This window comes from Limanda limanda, chromosome 11 (genome assembly GCF_963576545.1).
Source record: "Limanda limanda chromosome 11, fLimLim1.1, whole genome shotgun sequence".
Taxonomy (NCBI): Eukaryota; Metazoa; Chordata; class Actinopteri; order Pleuronectiformes; family Pleuronectidae; genus Limanda; species Limanda limanda.
The window spans coordinates 3,014,234-3,027,657 of record NC_083646.1 but is presented as its reverse complement, the minus strand read 5'-3'; the positions used below and the strand labels follow the sequence as shown (position 1 = coordinate 3,027,657).

The following is a 13,424-nucleotide window of genomic DNA, read 5'->3' as shown; positions in this document are numbered from 1 at the left end:
CAGTCTTCAATATCGAGCAATTCCAGCAAATAATCACATTTTCCTGCTCATGTATTTGTCATCTCCCTGTGTCATCACCTCCTATAGCTCAGTGTGAAGCCATGAGACATTCCATACTCGTTTCCAATACTCTCTGTGTGTGTCTGTGTGGGTGTGTGTGTGTGTGTATCTGGGGGTTTTAGGCACTGAGAAGAAAAACAGCCTGACAGCTTGAGGTGATTTAATTGGCTGCTCGGTATCAGAGCTGCTGTGGGCCGGTGGGTGTGTGACGTGGAGGCAGAGCCAGCGATTGGAGGGCAGGCTGGAATTATAAGGGGAGGGAGAGGACTGAGGACTGAAGCTTCATCCAAGGCTGCAGCCGGCCACAGATCTGGCTCCGCAGGACACACACACGTCTCCGGTATACTCGGTCCTCCTCCTCTTCCTCTTCCTCCTCTTCCTCCTCGCATCATGCATCCACAGAGACAGAGCTCCACCGGCCAGTGACCGAGCTTAAACCCACCAGGTCCAGGAGACGTTCTTCTCCCACCGCTGGAAGCCAAAGAACAGGCGCGGTTCGAAAGTTTCTGGAGGATTTTTTCTTTTTTTTTAAACTATAATTATAACTATAATTATTTAAAGAGGAATATTTGTGGTTCCCCAGCCGCTTTTTTCACCAAGGACATGGAGTACACGTCATCCCCGAAACCGCAGCTGTCATCCCGGGCGAATGCTTTTTCCATAGCGGCCCTGATGTCCAGCGGGAAGCCGAGCAAGGACAAGGAGACGGAGGAGAGCACCATCAAGCCCCTGGGTAAGGATGGAGGAGGAGTGGAGAGTCTGAAGTTTAATTTGTGCGTAAAAAATACACCTGTTATATGTGTTTTACGCACAAAATTTTAATCCAGAGTTTATGAAGGATTCAAGAGGAAAGAAAGAAGACAAACTGATAAATGTAAAGTACAGTAAGAGGCCTGACAAGAGAAGAACATATATATATATATATATATATATATATATACAAGATGAGGAATTATAATTAAACCAGGATGAAGTGAGGATGACAGTGAAGTAAAAAGTGAATCTTATGTGAACCTTTATTATTCATGGGTAAATAAATAAAAGAGGTGAAACAATTCTGACAAATGACTTCAGCCTATCTGTGCGTAAATTCACATGTAAATGATCTAATATAAAACTGACAGCTACAAATGGGCTGTTAATACGTTTTGTTAAATATACAATGAACATGTTTATTTTGTTCCAAGAGAAATGAACGTGACTGAATCCATGTCTGACTCAGAGTCATGAGTTTTAGAGAATAAATAAATTAAATGTCTCACTTCACTTGGGGGGACGTTGGAACAAAAGATATAAGAAAATTATTTTTAATTAATTAATTTTAAGTCAGGTGTCATTTGCAGCTTCTATTTTACAGAGAGAAATCCGGACGAGATGGGTTGATTTGTTAATTTGTCTCTTCCCATTCTGAAAAACAAGTTGTCAGACAGATTTTCGTTTATTTTATCATTTATATAAAATTGTAAAATGGATTTAGCTTTTGTTTTAGGATAAAACAGCTAAATTATATTCGTGATATGATATTTCCACTTGCATACAACTATAATCTGACACACAACTTCAGTTATTATTTTAATATTTAGATTCTCACTTCTCCTGTCATAGGTATAACGATAAAATAAAATAAAACGGAATAGCATTTTGTTATTATAGCCTTCATGTTTATATAAGCTCATGTTGACTTTAATTAAATAAAGATTCTAATCTCACTCTGCTGTTTCTGTCACATGAATGAAAATAAAGCTCATTTCTTTTAATAATACTTTTTAAAATAACAGAGCAGTTCGTGGAGAAGTCCTCTTGCAACCAGGCTCTGGCGGACCTGTCCTCCATGGACGCGCACGGAGGCGACTTCAGCGGGAGCGCGCCCTCGGTGTGCACGGAGCCCCTCATCCCGACCAACCCGGGGGTCCCCAGCGAGGAGATGGCCAAGATCTCCTGCACCCTGGAGACCAAGGAGCTGTGGGACAAGTTCCACGAGCTGGGAACCGAGATGATCATCACCAAGTCCGGAAGGTCTGCGTTTATTAAAAAATATATATATGAATTACTATATAGTCTAATGTTATAATGCAACAGTAATACTACTACTAATAATACATTAACATGCAATAATGCTAAGTTTTGTTATAACATCTCCCAAATATACGAAAAACCTTTGAGCATTTATACTTTTTTCTTTATAAATACAAAATTAAAAGTAAAAGGTTATAATATAAAGTTCCCTGTGGTTTATTTCCCACGCAGAGCATCAGGTCCTTTAGATCAAGCTCCACACTCCTGACCTGCAAAGTTCATATAATAATCATACATATATATATACATGATAAGTCACTTTATGACTGACCCTGGTGTGTGTCAGGGTTAGGGTGTGTGTGTGTGTGTGTGTGTGTTTCACTCTGCACAACGTGGCCTGTGTGTGTTAATGCTCAGTAGAAGCTGGACAATGAGGTGAGTGTTAGTGACCTGAGGCTGTTTGGAATCTGCAGCTGAACACGTCGCCCTCATGAGGAGCTGTTTCACTGCCTCGTTAGCTGCAAGGGTGTCAATAATAAATAAGAATAATCATCAGAAGTTATTTACAATCAATTCAACTAGAAAAAAGTGCAAAACCCAACAAATATAGAGATTTGACAGAAATTTCGTTGCATCTAAAATGAGCTCAGTATTAAAAAAACCTGCAAGACAGTGGATTACGTTGTTTATATATGAATCATATAATATTTATTAGAAATGTAGTGATGCATGTATAGTCGTATTAATAGTATAATAACTGACTGACGTGTCTGCTGCTCACCAGGAGGATGTTCCCCACCATCCGGGTCTCTTTCTCCGGGGTGGACCAGGACTCCAAGTACATCGTGTTGATGGACATCGTCCCGGTGGACAACAAGCGGTACCGGTACGCGTACCACCGGTCCTCCTGGCTGGTGGCCGGCAAGGCCGACCCCCCCCTGCCCGCCAGGTAGCGAGACCCCCCGGGGACACTCACCCTCTGTCCTCCGGGAAAACTCACACACATGAACCGACGCTGCTTTCTGACAGTGTTAATCACATTATAGCCTTATTTTTAATTTCTTTCTTTTCAATAAATTGAAATGATATAAAACACACTTGCATAACGAACTGTATTAAGCAATTTTAAACATGAAGAAGGAATCATTTGTTTAGGCATCAGTCGCTGAAAGTCATGAATTCACATTAAATGAAAACATTTTTTAAAAAATTGCATGAACAATAAAAGACCAATAATTATTTTGACAGTTGCTATAGTGACGTCTGTTTGAGTTGGTTTATTTGCTGAAAAATTACCGTAAATCACCGGTACACGTGGACTCAAGATGTCCCGTATTTAATTAATTTATGTTTCTAATTTATTATTATTTTTAATTCCTTGTATTTGCTTGTACATATTGGAAAAGCCCAATATATAAAAAATACACAACCAACGTAACCCTAATAGAAATTAATGGTTGTAATAATAATAATAATCATTTAAATAATGATTATTTTACGGTGGAGATGGGACACCGTTGTTTATCGACCTGTAATTGGCCCGTTCACATGTGACCGTTGATTGGTTAATGTAGGATCTCAGCCAATCAGGTGTGAGCTCCAGATTAACGCATGTTCCCTCTCCTCCTCTCTCCGGTGCAGGTTGTACGTGCACCCGGACTCCCCGTTCACCGGAGAGCAGCTGATGAAGCAGATGGTTTCCTTCGAGAAGGTCAAGCTGACGAACAACGAGCTGGACCAGCACGGACATGTGAGTCTGCGCAGAAAATAAAACACACGTTAACTGAGCGAATTAAAGGACGTATCTGTTAGCTGCAGGCTTTAAACTAGCTGCTTCCGGTTCCAGATGAAGCTAATGTCCTTCAAAAAGTAAGATAACATATAAACATACTGACATGTAAATAACATTCAATTTGACACATCTGCATTTGAAAGGACTCAATATAAAATGTGTGCAGGACTTTGTTTCTGGACCTGGTTCTGTGCAGGTTGCATGTAAAATATATCAAAAAAATGTATTCCATATATGTGTGTGTATATATATTAATTGCATATATGTAGTTTGCATGAAGAAGCTTCGTCTCTGTCAGGTTTAAAGGCCAAAGTGTGAGATGATAATTACTCGTCTGACTGGAGCAAATTGCTCCTTTAATCCTGCTTTCACTGACAAGAACAAACAGGCAACAGATTGTGTGTTAACTTCAGGTGTGTGTGTGTGTGTGTGTGTGTGTGTGTGTGTGTGTGTGTGTGTGTGTGTGTGTGTGTGTGTGTGTGTGTGTGTGTGTCTGTCTGTCTGTGTGTGTGTCTGTCTGTCTGTGTGTGTGTGTGTGGGTGTTTCAGTCCAAAAATAACTTACTGAGATTATTTACAAAGCTGTAACCAAAGCACCAAAACTGAACTGTCCTTTATAAACTATTGCAGTTTTACTTTATAAGTCACAAACATATTTTATATATTTGTAATCCTTAACTTTTAAAGCAGACCTGTAATTGACATGGTTTTAAAACATAAAAAATACATTAAATAGCTAAAATTACATCTAAGCTGTTTGTTTTAAGACTGATATTGTATTATTACTAAAAAGACACTTCAAAAAAGACCTGTATTTTTCTACTAAATTAATATTGGCATTGTAAAAAACACAAATTCCTGTTTTCATTTATCATTTAGAAAAACAGGTAAAAAAAATCATTGATAAAGATAAAGGGCAGTAACATTTATTTTTATAAAATAAAACATGATCTTATTATTACTCATTATTTTGTAGTGTAATGCTGCACACACACACACACACACACACACACACACACACACACACACACACACACACACACAGATCAGCCGCAGCATTAAAACAGCTGGATTTAGTTTTGTGGCTGATCTGTGTGTGTGTGTGTGTGTGTGTGTGTGTGTGTGTGTGTGTGTGTGTGTGTGCTTGTGTGTGTGTGTGTGTGTAACATCTGTATTTTACTCATTTTCCTTTAACTCAGTGGCCGAGGAAGATAAATTTGAAGTTTCTGGGCTGCAGCCAAACAGCAACAGTCACGGAGGGAAATTCTCACAGCTGCTGTGTTAACAACTTTATCTCTCCACGCTCGGTCTTTTTTTATTCTTTTGTTTTTACTCTCATCTCTTTATTACTCGTCTGTCTGCACCGACTCTCTGTTTCTCTCCGTCGTTATGTTTTTCTTTGTGCGTCTCCACCTCGGTCGGCACTCCCTCTCTCTTTTTAATCTGATAAATCTGGAGGATTTTAATTTCCAAAATAAACACAGAGCTTCACAATGTGAGAAGCAGCTGAGAGAGGAGACATCACTTTGACAGGCTCAGTGTAAAACCTCTGTGATTAACCACCTTGGAAAGGTGCCAGTGTAATTGCTCTATACTTATTTAGATATTAATTTATATTGTAATAATTATGACTTTGTTTTTATATGCCCTTTGTTAATTGACAACATTTAAGAAAATACAAAAGAAATAACTTGATTTTCATCAGCTTTTACACAAATCTACACATCTCATCCATATTTGATTAAAAGCAGATATTAAAAGTTGATCTCAACATTATAACTGATTTATAAACAGCTTTGTAGAAGCTACAATGGTCCCCAGTGAGTTTAACTTTAATTCCAATAATTATTTTGATAGATAAATTGGACCCAGCTTTAGAATGTTTTCCATAATTACACTTAAGATTATTGTACTAATTTCCACTCCAGACAGAAAAACCTTCATTTCTAGTCCCTTTGTTTTGCCTCTTTTACCATTTCCCTCCCTCACTGATTGTCATCGTTGTGTTTTGCAGATCATCCTGAACTCGATGCACAAGTACCAGCCCCGAGTCCACATCATCAAGAAGAAGGACCACACGGCCTCGCTGCTCAACCTCAAGTCCGAGGAGTTCCGCACCTTCGTCTTCGTGGAAACCGTCTTCACGGCCGTCACAGCCTATCAGAACCAGCTGGTGAGTGATGGACAGCTGACGAGCACCAGTGTTCCTCCTCTGGACTTTAAACAAACTGCTGGACTGAATCACCAGAAGCACCAGTTAGTGGCTGTTGTGCAGCTTTTGATTGTCCCACAAATATATTAGTTATCTATATTTAAAATTTCTTAGGAATACAGCATCTGAGGGAAGAAGTTAAAGTTGAATCAACTTGAATTTGACAAGATCAAGAAGCACATTGAGATTTAAAATGATCTTTAATCACAATAGTCTCATGTGTTATGTTGAATGTTCCCTTGAGGCCTCACTCAGCGTCTCACAGCCCCTGAAGACTTCACACCATCATTTAATATCTGAGACGAAAGCAAAAAATAAAGTTCCAGTCCCAGTTCAGAAACTAAAGTAGATTTAAATCTAAATTTAAACATTCAGTATCTTATCTGTTTAATTAGGACTTTATCGCTTTCGTAAGAGTGAGGTTGAGAAAAGGATTTGTCTCCCAGGCAGTCTGCAGCACAGGAGGAGGAATAATTAACTAATTAGAGTAATTAATAGACTATTAACAGCTTTGAAGCCCGAAGAAAAGCAGCTGTGAAATAAGAGAAAGTGAAATATGATAGAGAGGGATGAATTTAACTCTTTTATTCTTTTCTTTTTTTTTTACCAGATAACCAAACTGAAGATTGACAGCAACCCGTTCGCTAAAGGTTTCCGGGACTCGTCGCGGCTGACGGACATGGAGAGGTACAGGGGATTCTGGGGATTCTGGGTCCTGCACTGTTTGTTTACCTCCGATAAGATACACAGTGAGGGAGGAGTGTGTGTCTGTGTGTGTGTGTGTGTGTGTGTGTCTATGTGTGTGTGTGTGTTGTTCATTAGTAAACCCAGAAGCTTCACTGTTTATTTATCTCTGCTTGTGTCAATATGAAAACAGATAATCTTCGTCCCATGTAACAAGATTCATTATCTGTTTTCTCTTTCATTCTTTTTCTTCTTTCTTCTCATTTCTAATTTTCCTTTCTACCCTTTCTTTCATTCATCTCCCTTTTCGTATTCCTTGTCTTTCTCTTTTCCGGTCTTTCCTTGTTTTCTCTTTCTAGTTTTTCTTGGTAAGTAATTTCCGTTCTTATTTCGTAATTTCTTTTTTCTTTTTATAATTTCTTCTTTACTTGTCTCTCCTTCCTCTTTTTTTAATCTTTGATTTTAGTTCTTGTCGTGTGTTTTTCATACTTTCCTTCTCACTTTTCTTGTCTTCGATTCAATCTTTTCTGTTTTTCTATATTTTTCTCTGTAGTCGTTCCTTTTATATTCCTTATTACTTCATTTTTCTTTTATTGTACCTACCCCTTGTTTTTCTTTCTATATTTCTTTGTTATTTATTCTATTCTTTATTTTACCTTTTTCTTTCCCTCCTTCCTTATCACTAACTTTCTCGTCTTCTCGAGATTTCACATGATTCATGCTTTTCATTGTTCTCTCTTGTTTTCTTCTTCCTTTCATTTATTTCTCCGTCCTCGTTCCTTCTCTTCATCTCCTTCTCTCGCCTCCGTCGTCTTTTCTTCTCGTTTCATTCTCTATTTGAATGTACTGTTTTGTGCATGAAGGAGACGAGTCAGTGCAAGTTCATTCACACACACACAGACAGACAGACACACACACACACACACACACACACACACACACACACACAGACACTCACACACAGACACACACACTCTTACAGTTACGAAGCCTCCTCCAGAGGATTTTAATGGACGCTGCCAAAACACACACTTCTCTTAATCCCTGATTCCGGCACAACGGCCAAAATCAGCTGACAAAATCAAACCATCTGCTCATTTCACTCAATCAAACATCTCGAACACAGACCGCTGACCCCCCCCAACACACACACACACACACTCTCTCTCTCCTCCCTCCTTCTCCTCCTCTGTCTTTCTCTTTTTGAGGGCTGTGAATTAGACCTGATCAATTGATCTTCAGGGAGCTGCAGAAATCACATTAGTCTGGAGTCGGCCACTGCACTAAAACACACTGTAATTCAATTGGCTGCAGTTACTGATTGAAACCAGCATGCCCCGCCCCCCCCGTCTCCCCCCCACCTCCCCTGCCCCCCGGCTCCCTGCAGCCCTGCTGTGCATTGTGGGAGTTTGCTGTGGCCTCTGTGCCGGGGGTGGGGGGGGGGCCGACGCTGATAAAAACACACACATTTGTACTCCTCTGCTGACAGATATTGCACTTTCCTAACCTAATTGGAGGGTGGGGGCCGCGGAGGGGGGGCTGCTAATGTGGACGCATGGCTCTCATGATGCAGACCACTTGCCTGTCCGCCCAAACACACACACACACACACACACACACACACACACACTTGTGCACAACAACTGCCCCACAACAATTTGTGTCACTGTGTTTGAGAAGTGCTGTCTGACAAGACTCAAATGAGCTAATGCACTTTGTGGGAGAGACCACACACACACACGACAAAATGTACATGTACCATCAACACAAACAGGAGAAGAAGAATAGACACAGTGGACGCACACATACACTCATGAACACAACATTAATGTATAGACACAGAGACACACAGTAAATGACTCTTATAGTAAATGGTGTTATAGTGAAATCTGTCTGACTTGCCAGATTCAGAAATATACAAGTTATTGTCACAACTTTCAAAATATGGGATCCTGAGAAAAATCCTGAGTGTGTGTTAGATGTAAAATGTTGAATGTCTGAAATATGTTTTTAAGAAAGATGTGGTCACAATATTTGCTTCTAAAATATGTGACCTTCACACATGAATTCCTAACCAGTGTGTTGTTAGATTCAGGTGAGATTTCCCTAAAGCAGAATTCACAGTGGGAAACAAAGGAGATTTATTTTGGGGGCTCTCTCTTCGGTTTCTGCTGCAGGGAAAGTGTTGAGAACCTGATCCACAAGCACTCGTACGCCCGGTCGCCGATCCGGACCTACACCGGGGACGAGGACACCCTGGGTGAGGACATCCACTCCGCACACGCCAGAGGTGAGACGCCGTCACAGACACACACATCATGTCAGCGTGTTGCTCAGAACCTCCTGACGTCCCTGTTTTCAAGATTCAAAATTCAAGATTTTTATTGTCAAATGCACAGAGATTATGGAGGAGTCGCTGGCAATGAAATACTTGAGTCACAGGCTCTTTAGACCAGCTTCTTCCCGACTGCAGTGGGCCTTATCAACAAGGCCCGGGACCCCCACCTGACTCGGACCCCACACCTCTAGGATGTGTTAAATTAACACATTATATCATATCATATTATATTATACTGCATTCCATTGCACATTGCAATCTGACACTGTTCACTGTTTTGCATTTAGCATTTCACTTTTTACTTCACTTTTTATATCTTTTATATATTTTTATTCAGAAATGTTTATGTCAAAATAAATGTTACTTTGTATAAATATTGGTAAAAAGTGAGTAAATAAGAAGTAAACAGTGAGTAAATATATACTGGTTTCCTATTTTTTATTGCTCTCCTATGTGTGTTGTATTTATTGCGTTTTTATGTTTCTATTATCATCGCATGCACCAATAACCAGAGCAAATTCCTTGTATGTGTAAACGTACTCGGCAATAAAATACTTCTGATTCTGATTAAGCAATGCTCAGTAATTTCAACCAAAAAAAAAAAAAAAAAAGAAATAGTATAAAATAGAAAAAAAATAGAATATCAATAAAATAGAGTAAAATAGAATATCAAAAATTTAAAATAGAAAATAAAATATATATAACTAAATATATATCTTTACAGGTGAAAAGAAAAATATAACAACAATAGTTAAATTTGTGTAGTAGTGCAAATATTCAAATATGCTTATTACGGTGCTGGTGCATTAGCCAGGGTGCTGGTTTGGTGGAGTAACTGTAGTTCAGAGGAGTTTAAAAGTCTTATGGCCTTTCCATCATAAATCAAACAGCTGATTGACACTATGTAGGACAGTTGGTCATGTGTCCTGTCCCGTGTTCCTCCTGCAGGTTCAGCGTTCTCCGCCTCAGACAACCTGTCTCTCAGCTCCTGGGTCACCACCACATCGGGCTTCTCTGGCTTCCAGCACCCACAGTCCCTGTCGGCCATGAGCGCCGGCGCCGGCTCCCTGCCCCACCCCATCCAGGGCTCCCTCCCCCCCTACAGCCGGCTGGGCATGCCGCTGACGCCCGGGGCGCTGGCCGGCTCCATGCAGGGCAGCGGGCCGGCCTTCCCGTCCTTCCACATGCCGCGCTACCACCACTACTTCCAGCAGGGGCCCTACGCCGCCATCCAGGGACTGCGCCACTCCTCCACGGTCATGACGCCCTTCGTATGACTCCGCCCTGGGGAGGAGGCGGCCGGAACCTCACCCTAGCGTTCACCCCCGAGTCCAGTGCAACAAGCTCCTCCTCCACGCCGGCTCATCACTCCTCATCCAGTTTGTATCTTTCCTCCGGTGTTTTGTAAATAGTTCACGGCAGCGGGCGAGCGGGCGGAGACACTACGAAGAGGGCGTGGCTTCCTGAAGGAGAATCCAGAAGAAGAGAAAAGGACTGAAGGAACCCTGAGGAAACACCAGCAGGTTCCAGGGTTTCTATGACAACTACAACATCTCACACAAAGGGAGCATGTTTGATCTTGGCCCTTGAACCTTGAACAGTGGATCCTCAATTCAAACCAAAATCTAACAATATCTAGAAGACCACATCTTCCTCTAAAGATTCAACGTGGGTCTCCACCGGGCTTCCCACCCGGCAGGTTGCGGTGAACGGTGCAGCCGACACGTCACTTCCTGGAGAGACTCGTATCTGACGCTGCAGCACGATGGACAGCGGAGCTCAGGCTGGGAACACGTCAGCCAATCAGAGAGGCCAGCTCAGCTTCTCTGTGTTTTCTAGAAAGCAGCCATATGTACAGTACAAAGTTAAACACCCCCCACGCTCTGTTTGAAAATACTGTTGGAAAAAACACACGTTAAATACACATTGTACAAAGGTGAAAATACTGCATTTACTCATAGGAAAATTCTCACTGTAGAGTGCAAAAAAAAAAGATGAAAAACCATAGGACGCATGCTGACGCAGTAGACAACCACACTGGGTGAACTTTATATGGAATATTATGGGATGAATATGTTCACTTGCAACTGAGGGAAAGGAATTTTATTTACTTTCAAGCTTCAGTCAAACCAGCTTTTAAACGTTCTGCAGAAATTGGATCAATTGTTTAGATTTTTTTTTACAGGGGCAATTTCACACTATTACCAACAAAAAACAATATTCTGCACTGAAAGCAAAGCCTCCAAAATAAATACAAAAACAATTCATGTGGGTAATTAGCTCCATAAACATTTATTCTTCTCCTTTTCGATCATTCTTGAACAAAAATGTTCAATTGTTTAATCCTGACAAGAAAATGTTAACAGGACGTAAAAAGAAAACAAGAGATAATACAAAGATTGCTGGAAGTTAGCCGTTAGCTCACAGCCACAGAAGTTGAACACACACACACACACACACAAACACACACACACACACACACACACACACACACACACACACACACACACACACACACACCTACAACAGGACTGAAGGATTTTTATTTCCTTTAAAGTTCGAAATCAAGGCAGCAAACGACTTAGAAACAAGGAAATTAATTCATTTCAATCGATTAGATTCTTCAAAATTTGCCATTATTTGCATCTCGCTTGTGAAACTTCGCCCCGTTAACCAACATCGTGATCTGAGAACAACAAGATGGAAGAAACTATTTATTGATTAAAAATGTTAGAGTAAAAAAAGAAAACTAAACCAAACGAGAGGAGCTTCTTTGACTGTTTCCCTAAATCAACCAGTTCTCTATTTAGTGAAGTGATGGATTTCATTGTTCCACTCTCTGTTGTGACTGAAAGTAAATTCAAGTTCAACTTCAATTTACCTCTTTTTTTTTCACATTTTATACAATATTTCAAGAAACGGCCCCTGAATGTTTTCACTCTGTTTCCACTGGAAACAAACAGGCACTGAAATCTCTTCACGTCTGAACACAGAAACATTTGAAGTGTGGTTTGTAATCAGCTTCTTCTCCTAACTCTGTGGACCGCTGCCTGGTAGCAGGCGCCTCCGAGCTGATGCATGGCGGCGTCGCAGTGAGTCGACAGGGCGTCCACACCTGGAACTAATGGCTCTGTGTAGTTTGTTTTCAAACGGGAGGCGGAGTCGACTCTCACACTCTAGAGCTGCAGCTGAGTTTCAATGTAGAACTGATTAGAGGGATTTATTTAGAAATACATGAGAAAGTAAAACAGGCAGATGGTCCTTGAAACTGGAAAAAGTTTATGGCCAAAATGTTAATTTAAAAAACCATTAAGATTATTTTTCAACTTTAATAAAGATCTATAGTAATTATTATATTCGATTTGATTGTTAAATTAATAATTTTGTCCCCATATGACAGAAATACACAAAAATTTCCTGGAGCTCAAACCAGATTTATACAGACTTGTTTTATTGAACTATCCACGATGCAAAATAACAATACTTCTACATCACTATTAATATTATTTATATAAGTAAAACAGAAAACACTGAAACACACATTGGAGAAGCTGGACCCACTGAACTTTGGGCATTTTTAGTGTAAAATTTTAATATAGAAAAATTCTTGATTTTGAAAATTTCAAGAATCAAAAGATAATCAAATAAGCTTTTGATTCTTTTGCTGTGGATCAAATAATGGATCAGATGTTGAAGGAACCATATCAAAACTCTTTATCTTATATATTTATTGATATTTGATATTTCAAAATCAAATAAATATCATTATCGGCCTAAAGAATCCAGTTTGGTTTGAGCTGAACCAAAAAACATGAACAAAATTACAGTCGGACTCATTCAACCTGTTCAAGTAATTATCGTCTATTCAGGAGTCGTTTACTTCTGCAGTTCTGTTAAGTTTAAGAAACTGAAATAATGAAATAATTCAACGTTTCTGTTTCAAAAGGAGATTGTTTTTCATGTTTATGTATAAATTCCTAAAGACCACCTCTGTAACCGTGGAAACAGCAGCGTCGGGTTCAGTCAGAGACGTGTGTGCAATGAACAAAGATGTTTTCAGTGCTCGGACAGAATCTCACTCTGTGTAAAAGCTGGTTTCACAAACACTGTAAATGTTCCTGTTTGACTTTTGCCATAATTTCACATCACAAGACGCCTGTTTGTGTAGAAAATGGACATGAATGTTCTTTGAGTTTCATTATAACTTGGAAACAGTTGATTTGTGTTTATCTGTGAGTTGAGAAAGAAGAACTTGGATCCTTCTCTCCAGTAGTTTCCATCTTTCCACTTGTACAACACAACAACACACTTTTAAGCAAATGC

At 40.0% G+C, this 13,424-nt stretch overlaps 1 protein-coding gene across 2 annotated transcripts; it reads left to right on the top strand.

The window, feature by feature from the left end:
* The first annotated feature begins 633 nt into the window (after nt 1-633).
* Nucleotides 634-10,735, top strand: tbx20 (T-box transcription factor 20). 2 transcript variants are annotated; one of them, XM_061081690.1, is made up of 8 exons: nt 634-793; nt 1,839-2,076; nt 2,861-3,025; nt 3,718-3,826; nt 5,882-6,040; nt 6,690-6,766; nt 8,941-9,053; nt 10,050-10,735. In XM_061081690.1, the coding sequence occupies exons 1-8, from the start codon at nt 664-666 to the stop codon at nt 10,376-10,378; spliced, it is 1,320 nt and encodes a 439-aa protein (XP_060937673.1). In that variant the 5' UTR covers nt 634-663; the 3' UTR covers nt 10,379-10,735. The 2 variants fall into 2 exon arrangements, with proteins under 2 accessions (XP_060937673.1, XP_060937672.1); XM_061081689.1 differs by having other exon boundaries at nt 6,690-6,773; nt 8,918-9,053.
* Nucleotides 10,736-13,424: the final 2,689 nt, after the last annotated feature.

Excerpts from the sequence above, each read along its gene's own strand:
- tbx20 (XM_061081689.1), top strand. The coding sequence starts at position 664 with ATGGAGTACACGTCATCCCCGAAACCGCAGCTGTCATCCCGGGCGAAT. Across the intron at positions 2,077-2,860 it reads ATCATCACCAAGTCCGGAAG|GAGGATGTTCCCCACCATCC; the intron begins GTCTGCGTTTAT and ends GCTGCTCACCAG. Across the intron at positions 3,827-5,881 it reads AGCTGGACCAGCACGGACAT|ATCATCCTGAACTCGATGCA; the intron begins GTGAGTCTGCGC and ends TGTGTTTTGCAG.